General features: G+C 43.1%; 2 protein-coding genes across 2 annotated transcripts in view; both read right to left on the bottom strand.

Annotated features, from left to right (window-relative positions):
• Window positions 1–18,318, bottom strand: part of LOC130472817 (zinc finger protein 436-like) — a 248,869-nt gene that overhangs the window by 10,885 nt on the left and 219,666 nt on the right. The gene's annotated exons all lie outside the window — the stretch shown is intronic.
• On the bottom strand, window positions 3,148–4,074 carry LOC130492040 (zinc finger protein 239-like; the record flags this gene model as incomplete). The annotated part of the gene is made up of 1 exon (XM_056865830.1): window positions 3,148–4,074. A coding segment is annotated over one exon (837 nt), but the record flags the coding sequence as incomplete, so codon positions are not given.

Below are 18,318 nucleotides of genomic sequence, written 5' to 3'. Positions count from 1 at the left end.
CTAAGAAAAGCTAATCATTTAATATATATAGGATGATAAAATGATCAACATATATAAAGAAGTATAAACATTTATTCAGTTTAACATAAACATATTGGACTTAATTTTGCTTGTTTAATAATTCTTCAAACCCAACTCTGTTTATGTATTTATATATTTGGAAAAATGTTTTTCTATATTGAATGATTTCCTTTCCCTCCTTTCCTTTTTTTTCTTTCTGTATCCCCTTATTAAAATAAAAAATATATTTTTTTAAAAAAAAGTGGGGAGCACAATAGCCTTCAAGATCTTCACCTTCTCAACCAGCATTACCTCTGTCTTGTCAGGATTTAGTATCAAATTGTTCAAACTTAGCCATTTAACCCCAGCAGGTAGACAAGCTATTCAGGACCTCTACTGCCTTACTTCCACAGCGACCCAACTGGTGCATTTTTTTTCATGTTTCCACATCACATCATCCTCTCACATGGTCACATGAAGCTGTCTTATACTGAATCAGACCCTTGGTCCATCAAAGTCAGTATTGTCTACTCAGACCGGCAGCGGGTCTCCAGAGTCTCAGGATGAGGTCTTTCACATCACCTACTTACCTGGTTCCTTTAACTGGAGATGCCAAGGATTGAACCTAGGACCTTCTGCAAGCCAAGCAGATGCTCTACCACTGAGCCACAGCCCCTCCCCTATTCGTGTACAGACTGTTAACAGCCCATTCTTTCCACAAACACAAAAATCTTTATTTTAAACGTGTCAAAGAACAGTATTCCCTGGGCAGGATGCTATCAGGGGGAGTAGTGTTTTTTGCCTCATGGGGATTTTGCAGCATAATGGCAGGACTTCTGTGAAGTGCTAGTCAGTTACCCTTTCACATGTTGATGACAGTCCATAGCACCAGTTAGTATATGAGAACTGCCTATCTTTTAGATAGAGGGGAGAGAATCAAATATGGGGAGCTTTTTAAAAAGGTTGTTAAAGCTCAACCCACAGCTCAACCTGTCATTTAGGGAGGGAGGGAGGAGGAGATTGTCTGAAGTGGCTACAAGTACATGGAAGTTTTGAAGTTTTTTAAAAAAAGGCATTGCAGTCCATGAATGGAGCCCTCTGAGGGCATACGTGTACGCAAGTGATGTTTTGGTTGCACAATTGGATTAGGGTTGAGAACGTGATGATAGAGGAATGCAGAATACATTGATCAATACTCAGGGAGGCCCTGATCTCTGAGAAAACATCCTTTCCCAAATGAGTTTCCTTTATGGAGACAAATTGGCAGAACAGAGATGACCATTTGTTTCACTTGCCAGGAAGGGGAAAGATATCTGGCTATTTGGGTATCCTAAATTGGGCTGGGCACAAGCCATAGTATGTGCGCCCGTATTTTGATTGGGTGAAATTGCAAAAACACACAAATGGGAACGCATAGTGACTACATACCTTAGTCTCATGTTTTAATTTATTTTTTTAGTTCTGTAACACCCCGTAGTGTTTTTATTACATTTTCCAATGCTCTTGTGAACAGTGATTGTATTTTAGTAAAAAAAAGATCTCAGACTGTGTTCAAAGATCTCACCCAGGGCACCTATCCGCTCATCCACGCATAGACCAGAAACTCCTGACGGGTCTACAGACAGTTTTAAAAGGCATTGCCTTTTAAAGAGGGGATGTGAAGCAGTTCCCACACATGTAGCCCCTATCTGAGGCAGAAGGAGAAAGAAAGGGCAGAACTTACTTTGGTAGATGCCACCATGCAAGGCAACAGAGGAAAGAGGCTGGGGGGTAAGCCAGAGCCCTCTCTCACACCCAATTTCCACTCCCCTCCATCTTGGGTAATAACAGTGGGGGGGGAAAGGAGGGGAATCTTTTACAGGATTCATATCCTGATTGGACATTAAGTGCAGTGGGTCAGTTTGAGACATTAGTCTCTGCTGAACCTACCTCTCAGGGCTGTTGTGAGGAGAAAACTTGAGTGGCAAGATAGAGATACATGTTGAGCTGCTGGTGGAAATCACAGGGTAAAATGAGCAGATATTAAAGCATTATGAAATGGTGCAACAGAAGAAGCCATTTTCAAAAACAAAAACTGCAACCTACACCAACATTCTAAACAAAACAAGACATTTGTAAAAAAAAAAGCAAACAATTTGATTATAAACTTTGAAATGTATACAGAAAAACATCAAGAAAAAGAAAAAGATGCATATCTCACTTCTTACCATATGTTAAAGTACCTGACTCCAATAAAGTTCCTGTTGTTGAATAAATACAATTTTTCTTGCATTTTCTGTTTGAAATGTCTATAAACAATTCATTTATTATCATTACACACCAGACTTGACTCAGCCAATCATCAGTAACAGGTAAAGTTTCCAATTTCCATTACTGGTCAACCAATATTCTAGCAGCTGTTATTTGGCACTGCTATTGGCTAATCCTCAAAGGAAATTAACTGCTAAAGAACATACCTAAAAGTGTGTTATGATCAAATAAATGATTGAATAAAAATACAGAGATACTAAACATTTTGAAATGATGCAACTCAAAAAGGCATTTTTGAAGACAAAACACTGGTCTGCTATCAACATTTTAAAAGGTGTAATACAAAAGTAATCAACTATTTAAATAAAAACATGAAAATGTATATAGAAAAAAATAAGTAAAAACATACCTTTTAACTTCTTGCTGTATGTAAAAGTATCTGGCTCCAATAAAGTTACTGTTGTTGAATAAAACACGTTGTCTTGATGTTTTTCTTTCTCTTTACAAATAGTTCATTTATTCATTAACATTACATACCAGATTTGCCTCTGCCAATCTTCAGTATTATGTAAAGCTTTCAAGTTCCATCACCCATCAAACAATTTTATAGGAGTTGTCAATAAATTCAAGATCAATTTTCAGCAGTTCTTTGACACTTTACATATTATCCCAGTTAAAGTTAATCTCCCAAAGAAATCAACTGCTAACATAGACTATGATAAACAAAAGGCTGTGTTCACAAAAAGCAGCATCAAACACTCTGCTTTGACTCCGGCACAGGAACTATTCAAATACTTCCCTGCCTGCTCAATATCAGTTTTGTTCTGCTTCATGTTTCCTGCACAGTTAGTTATGTTCTTTGCTAAGGGCACTATTAGGTACAAGCCCTTCTTACAGACAGAGCATCTATATGGCTTTTCTGATGTAGGAAGGTCAGACAGAATGGCAAATGTTACTGCTCAGCAACTGGAATAAGAATCATTTGTTTCAAGGAGAAATTGGGTAAAGAGGAATTAAGATAATTTCTTTCAACAAGTCTAATTGGTAGGGTTCCTCTCCTACATGAGTCCTTTGGTGGGAAGTTAGACTGTCCCTCCGACAGAAGCTCTTCCCACACTCCAAGCATTTATACGGTTTCTCCCCAGTGTGAATCCTTTGATGAGAAGTTAGCCTGTCACTGCGACTGAAGCTCTTCCCACATTCCAAGCACTTATATGGTTTCTCCCCTATGTGAATCCACTGGTGAGAAGTAAGTTCAGCATTCCGACTAAAGCTTTTTCCACATTCCAAGCAATTATATGGTTTCTCCCCGGTGTGAATCCTCTGGTGGTAAGTAAGTTCTGCGTTCCGACTAAAGCTCTTTCCACATTCCAAGCATTTATATGGTTTCTCCCCTGTATGAATCCTCTGGTGAGAAGTAAGGTGTCCACTCTGGCTGAAGCTCTTCCCACACTCCAAGCATTTATATGGTTTCTCCCCTGTGTGAAGCCTCTGGTGACAAGTAAAATCTGCTCTCCAACTGAAATGCTTTCCACATTCTAAGCATTTGTACGGTTTCTCACCTGTGTGAATCCTCTGGTGATATGTAAGGTTTGCACTCCTCCTGAAGTTCTTTCCACATTCCAAGCATGTATATGGTTTTTCTGGGGAGTGAATCCTTTGATGTGAAGTAAGGTGATCACTCCGATTGAAGCTCTTTCCACACTCCAGACACTTATATGGTTTCTCCCATGTTTCAATTCTCTCTTGCCTGTTAAGGCTATATTTGCAGCCAGGCCTTTTCTCACTCAGAGTGTGGTGATTCCTTTGTTCCCCTTCCTCTATTTTGTCTTCAAACAGAATTTCACGGAGATCACTGCCCAGAAAGGCAATCGATTCCTTCCCGTGATTCTGGTTTGCTTCCCTGTTCCCCCTCTGCTGCCTCTTTGAGGTCTCTCGATTCCCAGCTTCATTTTCCACCTGCAGATCCTTGTCTCCATCCATGTCCACCAGACTTGATTCCCACTCTTGTCCTGCTGGAACAGAGAGAGAAATTCTCACTCACTCTAGTGACCACCAGGACACTTTTACTTGATCAACACGTTTATGCAGTGAATTAAAAAATACCAACTAATGTATGACATGGAAGATACTGCTTCCATGGTCAGATGTTGGTTTCCAAGATACAAAAGAGAGCAATCTAAAAGGGCAGGGGCAGTTATTAGGGAGGGCTGGCCTGCAACCCACTTTCAGACGCTTGATGATCCACTTTGGGATCCTAACCCACAGGTTGGGAAAAACTGCTCTATACCACACTGGGATGCTTCTCCAATAGGCCTAACCATGATATTTATTATTTCAACTTTCTACCCTGCTCTCCCCAGCCAAGGCTCAGAGCGGCTTACAGAGGGGTATAACATCCCAATTATATAAATAAAAATATTAAAAACAAAATTTAAAATAGCCCTATAAAACAGTCATTCAAAACAGAAATGTTCTAAGTTATCCAAGGTGCCTCTGAAGTGTAACATAAAGTTACATCCAGGCAAGCAGATGGATAAGATCCCAAGTTGGATATAGGGGGGAAAGTTGGATATATCAAAAAGTTGGATATATCCAGGGTGGATATAGGGGTAATGAAGATTCCCCACAGCATGGATTGTGGCTCTTTCAGTGTAATATTTCTCTCACAATGACCGTCCTAGGTTTTGCCTTGTGTGAAAAACCGACACCACTCACTCTCAGCCAGCTCTGTCGGAATGCAAATGTTCTCTTGAGAATCTTCCAAGAAACACTCCAGCATGTCTTCTGACTCAAGGCCTTCTTGTGGAAAACTCTCCACGCTCACCTCTCTCCTTGGTGTGCCTTCTTTGGATTCCTTTTTCCAGCAAGAAAGAATTTCTGAGGAAGGAGAGAATGCTTAAATAAGATTGAGCCTACAATCCCAGTCAACACTGAAGGGAACATGGATTCATGCCAGTCTTTACTATCTGACATGAGGGGATGATATGAAGTCCCAGAGATGGCTGCCAGGAAACCCCAGAAGTAGATTGGTGAATATATTCTGGGTAGAATGAAAGTGGAACCACAGTTCTCAGACACTGAGCGCCCCCGCCACACACACACACACATCTAAATAAATAAATTTTATTTGCGGCTAATATGCCAGATAAAACAGAAACGGACCACACAGAGTAGATGTTTACAACCAAGGCCAACAAAATTAGGAATCACCCAATTTTACACTTCCACAGATTAGGGAGCATTGAGGTGACGTAGCTTCACTGCTATTGCATAGCATTTTGAAACATGGGTGGTGATTGGTGAGTTGTCTCCCAGCAGAAACCTTGTGGTCCATTCACCCTCATCACCAGAGCCCATTTCCCTAATCAAAGGGTCAGTAATGGAGCGGGCTGACTTGTACAGGGGACATCTAAAAAATACGTGCTCAATGGTTTCCCGCTCCCCTGTGTTACACGGGCAAAATCTCTCCACCCTGGGGATCTTCTTAAATCTCCCTTCTAATATGGCAGGTGGTAGGGCTGCACATCTGGCCAGTGTATAGGCCCTCCTGTGTGTGTGTTCCTTTCCGGGGAGTATAAATATGCAGCTGGTGCTAGAATATACCTGGAATGTTGAGGTGCTACACACACACACACACACATCTAAGGAAGTACCTGTTGAGCTCTTCACCTCCTCAGAGTCATGGACTAGCACCTCACCCACTTCTTCCAGCCAGGAGATAAGGTCAGGTTTGCAGGCCCAAGATCCTTCTTGGAGGGAAAGCAATACATACCAATTAGCCACATCCTTGAGACTATCTAGTTTAACAATCATTGATTTTTTCAGGGATGTTTTTGAAATACAAGGGAAGAGTGATAAGAACAGATAGGGATCTCTACCAGAGAATTTTCAAGACACTCACAAAACAACTCAGGACCATCTACACACCAGCCACTCACTACTTGCTTACCCAGAGAGGCCACATTCTTATAGTTCTCCACCATGACTTCTTTGTAAAGAGCTCGTTGGCTAGGGTCCAGGAGAGCCCACTCCCCATCACTGAAATACACGGCCACCTCCTCGAAGGACACAGGGCCCTGGAAGAGGAAAGAAGCAGCAGCAGTCACTACTAACAAATACATCCAAGTTGGAAAATTTTATATTCTTGTGCAGGATGCATTGCTTCATATGGAGGAAAGGGAGCGGAGTTCGCTGCCTACCTTGCTTTGACATTTTGCATCAGCTGAAAGACTCCTGTGACAAAGAAAGGCTCCACCAAGCGGTTCCGTGTTCATCTCCCCGCCCCGAGCCTTAGGTGCAACAGCTGTTGCTATTCCTCTGAAAAGAGGTGATGATCTGGCTCCCATCAAGGATGTCTTTCTGCTGCCTGTGAGCAAGACAAAAGCCACGGGAAGATGCCTTTCTTACATGAATGAATGGTTTTATTTGCATTTAGCCATAGGCTATTGCAAACATGTCAAGGATACCACAGATACATAATAAAGGAAATATAAGGTTAATAAAATTCTGGATTGATAATAAATATAATAAAACTATGCTACAATATACATAATAAAACTATGCTAAACTGACCCTAGAAGCTAAAATGACTAGACTGAGGCTGTCGTACTTTGGACTTATTATGAGATGACAAGAGTCACTGGAAAAGACAATCATGCTAAGAAAAGTTGAAGGCAGCAGGAAAAGAGGAAGACCCAACAAGAGATGGATTTACTCTATAAAGGAAGCCATGGCCCTCAATTTGCAAGATCTGAGCAAGGCTGTTAAGGATAGGACACTTTGGAGGACATTGATTCATAGGGTCACCATGAGTCAGAAACGACTTGACGGCACTTAACACACACACACACACACACAAACTCAATGCATTCAGAGAAATACTAAGTAAAATATGTGGTGGTGTCCCAGTCAGCCAATGGGACCTACCTTTCTTACATTCCCAGTGCAACTGCTCTGTCTGAATACAGTTTAATCCTTCATGCATTCCTTTATAGGCATACAATGCTCCAGGTCAAGTTTTTACCCAACCACCTTGCAAAATATGTGTTCAAAAGATATTACTGTAGTTCAAAAAAAGTCTTACTGCTCACTTAGAGGTCCAGGTAGAGACTAGAATTTCATCCTCACCTGAGTGGGCCCCATGGAATATTTTGCTTCCGCCTGGTCCTGGGAGATACAGAACACACGGCTCCTCTTCTTCCTCCACCTTTACGATCACATCCGGAAGCTCTGAGCAGAGGGCAGACAAAAGAGGCTGAGGTCAGAAAAGACATTTCAGCTGCAGGGGAACCAATTTTGGTGCAAAACCCAAAGCTTTTCCTGACTCACAGCCAACCTGTGTGTTATGCCTGCCAACTTACAAGCTCCGCATGTAGTGGTCCAGACTGGTCCAGAAGGGCACCTTCATATGGGATTGGGCACTGTACTACCTTGCATCCCTTCATAATCCCACATTCTGCACTACTTGCACTATCCTAGCCTGGGCAGTTTGTTTTCACATTCAGTTTTGTACTCTTAGTCCTATTGCATTGTTCATTTGGTTAGACCTCAACTAGAGTACTGTGTTCAGTTTTGGGCACCACAATTTAAAAAAGATGCAGATAAGCTGGAACGTGTCCAGAGAAGGGCAACAAAGATGGTGAGGGGTCTGGAGACCAAGTCCTATGAGGAAAGGTTGAAGGAGCTGGGTATGTTTAGCCTGAAGAGGAGAAGACTGAGAGGGGATATGATAATCATCATGTTCAAGTACTTGAGGGGCTGTCATATTGAGGATGGTGCCGAGTTGTTTTCTGTTGGCCCAGAAGGTCGGACCAGAACCAACGGGTTGAAATTAAATCAAAAGAGTTTCCGTCTAGACATTAGGAAAAATTTTCTAACAGTTAGAGCGGTTCCTCAGTGGAACAGGCTTCCTCGGGAGGTGGTAAGCTCTCCTTCCCTGGAGGTTTTTAAGGTTAGATGGCCATCTGTCAGCAATGCTGATTCTGTGACCTTAGGCAGATGATGAGAGGGAGGGCATCTTGGCCATCTTCTGGTCACTAGGGGTGTGGAGGGGGGAGGTAGTTGTGAATTTCCTGCATTGTGCAGGGGGTTGGACTTGATGACCCTGGTGGTCCCTTCCAACTCTATGATTCTATGATTTGGTGTCCTATACTGCATGATTACAAGCTGAATCAATCAATGTGAAAGCTGCTTCCCAAGAGGGGCTTGCCAGGGAAGGAGGGCCAAGAGGTTGATCTGGTGTGTCTCTGTCTCTCCCATTCATACATAGTAGGGAGAGGGAAGAAGAACACAGAATATGAACAGCTAAGGAGAAAGATTACTGGTGACAAAAGGGAAATCAAAGGGGAGAGGCAGTGTGGTGTTGTAGTGGTTAAGAGCAGTGGAGTCTGATCTGGAGAACCGGGTTTGATTCCCTCTCCTACACATGAGCGATGGAGGCTAATCTGGTGAACTGGATTTGTTTTCCCACTCCTACACACAAAGCCAGCTAGGTGACCTTGGGCCAGTCACACTCTCTCAGCCCCACCTACCTCACAGGGTGTCTGTTGTGGGGAAGGGAAGGTGATTGTAAGCTGCTTTGAGTCTTCCTTAAGTGGTGGAGAAAGTCGGCATATAAAAACCAACTCTTCATCTTCTTACACTTTTAAAATTGATTTAGGAAGCTTTTTAAAATGGCTTTAGGAAGATATTATTTAATAAGTAATCACAAAAGGAAAAACCCTAAACAGAAGCTCCTTCTTCACTGAGAAGAAACCCCTCACACGGTCAATGAAAACAATTGCTCCAACTTTTACAAGCTCCACTGGGGTCCTTATGGCTCTCAGTGGACTCTTCCTGGCTAGTATTTTCCTTCAAACCTGGCCTGGCGTCTCCACAACAGGGAGGTAAACTACATTCTTAGTTTGCAGAAAATCCCAGCTTCAATTCCAAGCTCTTCCAGCAAAAATTGAGGTAGAAAAGCTGGGAGAAAGCTTTGCCTGAGATTTTGGAGATAATTGCTGACGGGTGCAGTTTCCTATGTTCAAGTGGCCATGCCTGAGTGAACACAAAGAACAGACGAAGGCAGAGTTGGAGAGCCAGTTTGCCTAAAAGAACACGTGGAAAAAGAGACGCTGGTTCATTTTCAGAAGCTCATTGGCTGACTTTGGGCCCCTCACTTTTTAATCAGTCTTACCTCTCACAGCTTGTGGTGATGGAGGTGACTGGACATAATTCATTTTCTAAAAAAAGAAGTTTCCAAAGATATAGTGGGCCCATTCGGGAGAGAGATTGATAAATGTAAAAAAAAAACAATGCCCTACAATTAGATATCAGCTCCTTCATATAAAAAACTGTGATCAAAAAGCGCTTGAGGCGTAGCTCATGGCTACAGCCTGTAATTTGTGTCTCAAGACACAGGTTCAATCCTCCATATCACTTTTTTTTTCCAAAATGAGACAGTGCTTAGCAAGGCTGAGGAGACTTCTGCCTGAAACCCTGGTGAGCAGCTGTTGGTCAGAGTACCTAGAACTGGGACAGTGGTGTGACTCATGGCTCACACTTTGCATTTAGATAGGGCTTCATAACATCCAAATTATTTCACATATATTACCACAGCAATCCTCACAACAGCCTGGCAAGAGGGCCGTGGCTCAGTGGCAGAGCATCTGCTTGGCATGCAGAATGTCACAGGTTCAATCCCCAGCATCTCCAGTTAAAAGGACTAGGCGAGTAGGTGATGTGAAAGACCTCAGCCTGAGACCCTGGAGAGCCACTGCCGGTCTGAGTAGACAATACTGACTTTGATGAACCAAGGGTCTGATTCAGTATAAGGCAGCTTCGTGTGTTCATGTGTGTTCAAGATATGCTGCTATTATCACTCTGTCTGATAGTCAAGTGGCTAGTCCCTTTTTATGATCATGAAAGCTGTAAAAACAGGCTATTTACAACAGTAGGGGTATCTGCACACTCAGGAGGCTCCCAGGATATTTAGAGAAGGAGGACTTTATAAATCAACCAAATGATTTATAAATTAACCAAATGTTCTCCACCACCAACATTCACACACAAACAAGAACCATCTTGCTGAAGGCCAAACAAGCTCCAAGAGAGGTGGAAAGGCCACCTAGTGATCTGAGATTTTAACTCTAGACTTGCTGGATTCACAGCTATGACACTTCTTAGCCATGTCCCTCCACTAGTTCAGATTGAAGCCTCATTTACACATGCAAGGGAACAAGGGAGTAAAAAGCCAAGGAGACAGAATGGACTGTACCATATCAAACGACAGGTGAGAGATCATATGTTAGAATGTTCCCTATGATAAAAACTCTGTGCAAATAGATAGCTGGCACAGCAAGCAAAGACATGGGATATATGTTTGTCTCTGCTAAGTCAGTTTTCTAGAGGGCTTTCTTTTTTAAAAAAAAATGCAAAAGAGCATTCAGAACAAAAATCCACCCCCTCTGCAATCTGTTATTGTACAGTTCGCTGTGTGTTCCCAACATCACCAAATTAGGCCTAAGGAAGTGCCTAAATTTAGCCTGGCCTTGAGAATGATCAGAGTCAATGAAAAAGGGTTGACTTATCCTGTGCTTGACCTGGCCGGGGGTGGGGTGGGGGGCATGAAAAAACATTGCAATAATCATTCATGCATTACAGTTCACTGGATCCAACCCACCCCAGGAGAGTACCTGTGAAGGTCTCACTTTCCTCTGATGCCTGGTTATTCGGGAGCCAGGATTCTTCTTCTTCCATCTTTATCACCACACGAGCAAAGTCTGATCAGGAAAAAGCAAAGATATTTGAGCAATAAGACTTCACTTCCTTGCTGATTGTATTTATTTATTTTATTTATTAGATTTGTATCCCGTCCTTTCCTGACCGAGATTGGGCTTAGGGCGGTTTACATCAATAATATAATCCACAAGATTTCAGTTAAAATACATCAAGCATAAAATATATAATGGGAGAAGATCCTTTCTGGTTTGTGTACACCATTCCCTAGAAAGAGTTGAGGAGACTTTTCTATTTCTCCAAAACTCAAACCACTCTTCAAAAGAGAAATACAGCCCACCTCTCAATGTAATAACCATAAAATTGTTGATTATTTATATACGGTAAACAAATTGAAAGTAGAATCCTATATGGAATTACACCGCCTAAGCGCAAGGAAACCAATGGGCTTAGGCAGGAGTAACTCTGCCCAGGATTGTACTGAGAGTCACACCAATCATCTGTAATATAATAATCCATATTATTATGGATAATAAGGAAATCCAAGGAAGGAAATCCAAATGATAAGATCAGACAAATTTAAAAGGAGCCCATCTTAGGAAAAAGAGAGCTATCAAATTAAAATTTCCAGCTCCAGTCAATCTTAGACATAAGATTAGTACAATGAAAAATGCCAAGGCACCTTCTACGAATAAAGGACAGGTTTGCATAGTGTTTATAGTGTGTAGTACTAGGATTTGGGAGACCCAAGATCGAACCCCCCCCCTGCCATGGAAGCTGGGTTGATGACCTTGGGCCAGTTACTCTCAGCTTAACCTAACTTCCAGGGTTGTCGTTGAAAGGATAAAATGGAGAAGGGGGGAATTATTTTGTTAGATGCTTTGAGTCCCCATTGGGAGAAAGGTAGAATATAAGTATCTAAATAAACAAAAAGGTAAAGGTCCACTGTGCAAAGCAACGGGTCATTCCTGACCCATGGGGTGACGTCACATCCCAAACATTTACTAGGCAGACTTGGTTTATGGGGTGGTTTGCCAGTGCCTTCCCCAGTCATCTTCCCTTTACCCCCCAGCAAGCTGGGTACTCACTTTACTAACCTCGGAAGGATGGAAGGCTGAGTCAACCTCGAGCCGGCTACCTGAAACCAGCTTCCGTTGGGATCGAACTCAGGTCGTGAAAAGAGCTTGGACTGCAGTTTACCACTCTGCGCCATGGGGCTCCTAAATAAACAAACATAGTCAAAAATGACTATGCAACAGTTCCTCATCCTCAGTACCATAGAAGAGTAAATCCACAGCTTCTTCACTGCAGAAAATACAGCTCCTCAAATTAAGCTTTAAAATATGGAACCTTCTAGGCCAGAGTATCTGGAACTTTCTAACAGTGCAATCCCATGCAGAGCGACTGTATTCTGAGGTCCTCCATATTACTAGAGTTCTACATAGCAAAATTAAAGTGGAGGGGAATGTGTGAAGGAGAAGGCTGTCTAGAGGGCGCAGAATCCATGCAAGGTGACATGGGGGGCAAGGTTTGCTCCCACCACAACACTGAACCTAACAGCATGTTACTTTCTCCCCCCTACTCTCTGCACCCCAATTTCTAAACCAAAACTACAAGACCGGAATTCTTACCAAATGCGTCCATGTTGCTGATATTCTCAAGCCTCAGATTTGTGGGTTGGGATTCAGCATCTTTTACTGTTCCGTTGTGGAATGCCCTACCTCGTCCTCCAAAATTTACCAAGAATACCTTGAAAGAAACGAAAGTTGCGCCCATCCACTTTTGCCAAAGAAGTCATACCACTAGGATTTTTAAAAAACTTGTGAAGTTTTTTAAGCTTTTGTATGGAGCATTACCATACCCTGGGATGCTGATCATCATTACACCAGCTTTACACAGAGGAAACTAAGGCTGCCGGAGGCATATAAACATTGGTATACCATACCCATTGGTTCTCTTACTGAAGAGGCTTTTACCACACACTGAACTGGAGAAGGGAGGCATTGAAGCTGAGATCATCCGTTTGCAAAACCAGTACTGTACCTCTTAGCGGTGGTTCTGATCTTGGGTCAGTGGAAACTTGTGCCACGTTTGTTTCCCTTCCCTGCTTCTCAGTGCTGATAACAGGATGATCAGGTGCAAAGGCAGGTGGGGTTCCTGTGTCTTTAATGAGGCAGGAGGTTCCTTTCTTTACAGGGTCTCCAGACAGCTTGTCTTAAGAACGGCCATACTGGATCAGACCAAGGTCCATCAAGTCCAGCAATCTGTTCACACAGTGGCCAACCAGGTGCCTCTAGGAAGCCCCCAAACAACTGCAGCAGCATTGTCCTGCCTGTGTTCCAAAGCACCTAATATAATAGGCATGCTCATCTGATCCTGGAGTGAACAAATATGCATCATGCATACAACAGGGTCTTCTCAGCCCTGTTACTTGAGATCCTTTTTTTAAATTAGAAATGTTGCTGATGTATTCTGAGATCTTCAGCATACACAGCTGGTGTTTTGACCATTGAGTTATGGGCCTTTCTAAAGCTGCATGTGCCAAAAGTGTTGGGTGTTGCCTGGGGGGGGGCACTTGACAAAGGGCCCTTAATAGCCCCCATACACACACACTTTAATCAAAAGCATTGGGAATGTGCAGACCAAGAATCTAACCTTCATGGCTGCTGCTCTATGACTGGGGAATGGCGATGCAGCTGAGGCAGTGGTCTCTTTGCTGGACTTGGAGGGCTAGCAAATCTGCCCTTCCACATTGTTATTAAAGGAGCAAGAACTCCATATTTCTTTGCACCCTATGGTCATTCTTTGCCAGACATAACAAAGAGAGAGGCAGTGGCTGAGAAGCCGAACAACAAACCTGAGAGACCCCAATCTCACCATGGCCAAGGAAACACCAAGGCATCAAGCAAGGAAGACACAGATTATAATTATTAGACACTTTAATTAATATTAGCCTGCACTCTTAACCAGAGAAGGATCCCTCAAGGCGGCTTCTAATCAAAACCAATAATTTGATCACCCATAAATAAAGAAAGCTGTCCTGTAGCCTCAAACCCATCCACTCATCCTGAAGTGCAATAAATGCATTCTGAACATTCTCGTGTCTGCCGGACAAACTGCTAAAGTAAGCAGGTCTCTGATGGCACCTTAAAGATTAGTGAAATGTTATTCCAGAGCATACAGGAATAATTGGTTTGTAAGGATCTACAAGACTCCTCTTTACTTTTGCTACACCAGCCATACACAGCAACTCCTTTAGAATAATTATTATACAAACAGGGGACCCAAAAGGATTTTTTTTTTGGGGGGGGGAGTGTCTCATTCCCCCCTGCATACCCCTTCCCCCACTATTTCCCCTTTCCTTCCCTGGCAGCCCCCATAGGCTCTCCTTCCTATCCTTCTTCTTTCTCTCTTTCCTAACCCAACAGCCAACCTACCTTTATCTGTTCCTTCCCTTCCTTCAGCTTTCCTTTGTTCCCTCCCCCAGCAGCCTCTCCTTGGGAAAAGTCTGGCCACGTTGTGTGGTGGATGGTTGTGGCTGCTAAACAGGATTGCACAGTGAGTCCCTGGTGGTCACATGTGACAGGTAAGGAGCTTTCTAGGGCTGTTTTGCCCTTTAAGTCCACCCTGCTCCCCCTCAACAGCTTAGCTTTACAGAAACAAAGGATTGGAAGTCTCAGGAATATTGTTATGGTTGCTTAGCAACCTTCAAAACCGCCACTGAGAGCTCAGTGGACATTCTTTTATACAAAGCTACAGATGTTGTTGCTGTTGTCTTGGAGAGTTTTAATTCCCCAATTTATTTTTTAAGATTTCAGATTTTTTTCCTGCAAACATGGGACTTGAACTTCATAGAGCAATCCTTCCTATCTGTCCCAGCTCCAAGTTGTGGATCTATTGATCATATACTCCGTGGCACTGTTCAGCATTAGCTATATGATAAATGAAAAGTATTAGCAAGTGTTAGCTTGCTCGGGGTTTAGCAGGAGAGTACATGACTCAGCACCCTTGCAACTTGAAGTATGGTCAGGATCTGGATGGGAGCTCCCCTACTGCCCCAGGGACACCCCTCCCCCCAATATGCCATCCAGAGTGTCACATTATTAACAACATAAAACTGTTGCAGGGTCAGACCACGGAGAAGCCCCATTGCCTACAGCGGCCAAGCAGATGACCTGGAAGGCTCACAGGAGCTCCTCATCAACTGGCATTCATGCATGCACTTGCTCTGAACACAGAGGCTCAATTTAGCCATCACTGCTAAAAGCCATTGAGGGATCCATCCTCCATGAATGTACCTAGCCCCCTTTAAAAGCCAGCTAAGCTTGCAGACAACGCTACCTCCAGTGGCAGTGAGTTCCACATATCGATTAAACATTATATTATTAGAAAACCTTCATCTACTCTGTTCCGCATGCATATCCTGAAACTGACTAACCCTGAAAGGGGCTTGGAGCATGATTGCATTGGGTGTGCGTGTTGGGGTACATTTTGCAAGCCCAGCGGAGACAATCCGTCCCCCCCTTCTCTCGCCCCTTCAGCACTTGGTACCCCCGCCGAAATGACCCCTCCGGACTGCCCCTCTTTTTCTTCCTCCGCTTTCCTGTCCCTGCACCTTCCGAAGACCTCCCCCTCCCCCAGATCCGCCAAGGCTTTGCACTCTGCGTGGATTAAATCCAAAATAATAAACATTGGATTAAATCCAAAATCATAAAAAAGCCCCCGGTTTCCTTACTCGGATTATCTACACCGGATTCATCCAGGAGCATGCACTGATTTTTCGGAGGGAGGGAGGGAGGGTGGGGGGAGAAAACCCAATCTTCAAATTCATGCTTCTTATAATGAATGCAACAGAATGGTTAATCGGCATTAAGTGACGTCAAACAAGCAGGCACCCTACCTGGAAAAAAACACCCCACCGCTTAAAACGTAAGGATGCACAGGAGCTCGCCCCTATTGCTTGCTCCGGCACCGTTTGCTTTGTTGTCCGCCCCCCACCATGTGACTGAAGCAAATCCAAACTCCTGGCAGAGCCAGCTCTGCCAAGTTGCTGCTGGAGTGCATGGATGGGGCGGAGGAGCATAGGAACGACCCACACAAACACACACACACACAGCACCCTCCCCACTGTCCAGGGAAGGCAGTTCAGGGCACGCAGGGGTCATTTTCAGGGCTGTCCAGCTGTTGCAAGGGCCCTGGTAGCTCTCTTTCCCTGTGACTACAGACCGATCAGCAGTCACGCAAGGGAAGACGTTCATTTCTGCAGATGATCACTGATTGTTGCTCTTTCTGATCATGTTTCGGGGAGTTATCCTGGACTTAGGTCTGCCGGATTTATGTATAAGCTAAACAAGCTATAGCTTAGGGCCCCACTCTCTTGAGCCCCCCCCCCAAAAAAATGTTAAAGGGAAAAAAACTGGATGTACATTTCCAAAATATAAGATAAAAAACAATTACTTTGATAAAATACATATTTTGTTATGTGCAAATGGCTTTAGATACCTATTAGGTCCATAAATTACCATATAGCATATATTCAACACAAAAAACAGTGACAATTTGTTGTTGACAAAAGGACAGCTGGACATATAAAGGGCCCCATTACCTTCAATAGCTTAGCTCTCTTTCCCTGTGACTACAGACTGATCAGCAGTCACGCAAGGGAAAACGTTCATTTCTGCAGATGATCACTGATTGTTGCTCTTTCTGATCATGTTTCGGGGAGTTATCCTGGACTTAGGTCTGCCGGATTTATGTATAAGCTAAACAAGCTATAGCTTAGGGCCCCACTCTCTTGAGCCCCCCCCCCCAAAAAATGTTAAAGGGAAAAAAAACTGGATGTACATTTCCAAAATATAAGATAAAAAACAATTACTTTGATAAAATACATATTTTGTTATGTGCAAATGGCTTTAGATACCTATTAGGTCCATAAATTACCATATAGCATATATTCAACACAAAAAACAGTGACAATTTGTTGTTGACAAAAGGACAGCTGGACATATAAAGGGCCCCAGTACCTTCAATAGCTTAGCTCTCTTTCCCTGTGACTACAGACTGATCAGCAGTCACGCAAGGGAAAACGTTCATTTCTGCAGATGATCACTGATTGTTGCTCTTTCTGATCATGTTTAGGGTAGTTACCCTGGACTTAGGTCTTCCGGATTTATGTATAAGCTAAACAAGCTATAGCTTAGGGCCCCACTCTCTTGAGGCCCCCCCAAAAATTTTTAAAGGAAAAAAAAAACGATGTACATTTTTGAAATATAAGATAAAAAACAATTACTTTGATAAAATACATATTTTGTTATGTGCAAATGGCTTTAGATGTGAACTTAGGCAGATCATGAGAGGGAGGCCAGGAAGGGTTGCGTCAGTGTTGGCTCTCATCGCCCTTTCTTACATGCCCAGAGAAATGCCGATTGCCACTTTGGGGTCAGGAAGCAATTTTCCTCCAGGTCAGTTGGGCCAGAGATTTATGAGGGGTTTTTTTTCTTTTCATTTTTTGGGCATGGAGCAGGGGTCACTGGGTGTGTGTGGGGGGGAGGTAGTTGTGAATTTCCTACATTGTGCAGGGGGTTGGACTAGTTGACCCTTGAGGTTCTTTCCAACTCTATGTTTCAATAATTCTGTACCTTAAGGACCACCTTCTCTCACAAGAACCTACATGTCCATTCTGGTCATCCTCAGAGATTCTGCTTCAGGTACCCCTGCCTGGCTAGACAAATGGTGATCTGAGAAAGGGCTTTCTCAGTTGTGGCTCCAAAACTTTAGAACTCCCTTCTCAGAGAGATTCATCTGTCTCCCTCTATCACTGTCTTCCGTCAGCAGGTGAAGACTTTTGTTTCATTTGGCATACCCCGAGCAAACTCCTCTTCCCCTGATGTGTTATGTTTGTATTTTATGTTTTTATTGAACGGTTTAAATATTTTAAGTGCTTTTTGGATGTTTCAAATGTTGTAATGTTTTGATGTTCTGTGCCTTAGGGACCCTATTTGGGTGGAAAGGCAGCATAGAAATGTTTTAAATAAATAATATGAAAGAATGTGTTTAGGAAAGGCTTGGTGGGTAGAGCCTCTGCTTTGCGAGCACAAAGTCCCAGGTTCAATCCCAGGCATCTCCAATGAAAAGGACCAGGTTATAGGTGATGTGAAAGGTCTTTGCCTCAGACCCACTGCCGTTAGCAGAGATGAGACTGACATTGATAGATCAATGGCTGACTCAATATAAGGCCGTTTCATGTGTGCTAGAAACTTGATTTTTTGAAGGGCTGTCAGGATTTGAAATTCAGCATTCAGTGCTAAGTTATGACATTGTACAGTGCAATAATGGAACGTGTGCATGCTT

Source organism: Euleptes europaea, chromosome 1 (assembly GCF_029931775.1).
Source record: "Euleptes europaea isolate rEulEur1 chromosome 1, rEulEur1.hap1, whole genome shotgun sequence".
Lineage (NCBI taxonomy): Eukaryota > Metazoa > Chordata > Lepidosauria > Squamata > Sphaerodactylidae > Euleptes > Euleptes europaea.
This window is presented reverse-complemented; position numbering and strand designations above follow the sequence as displayed.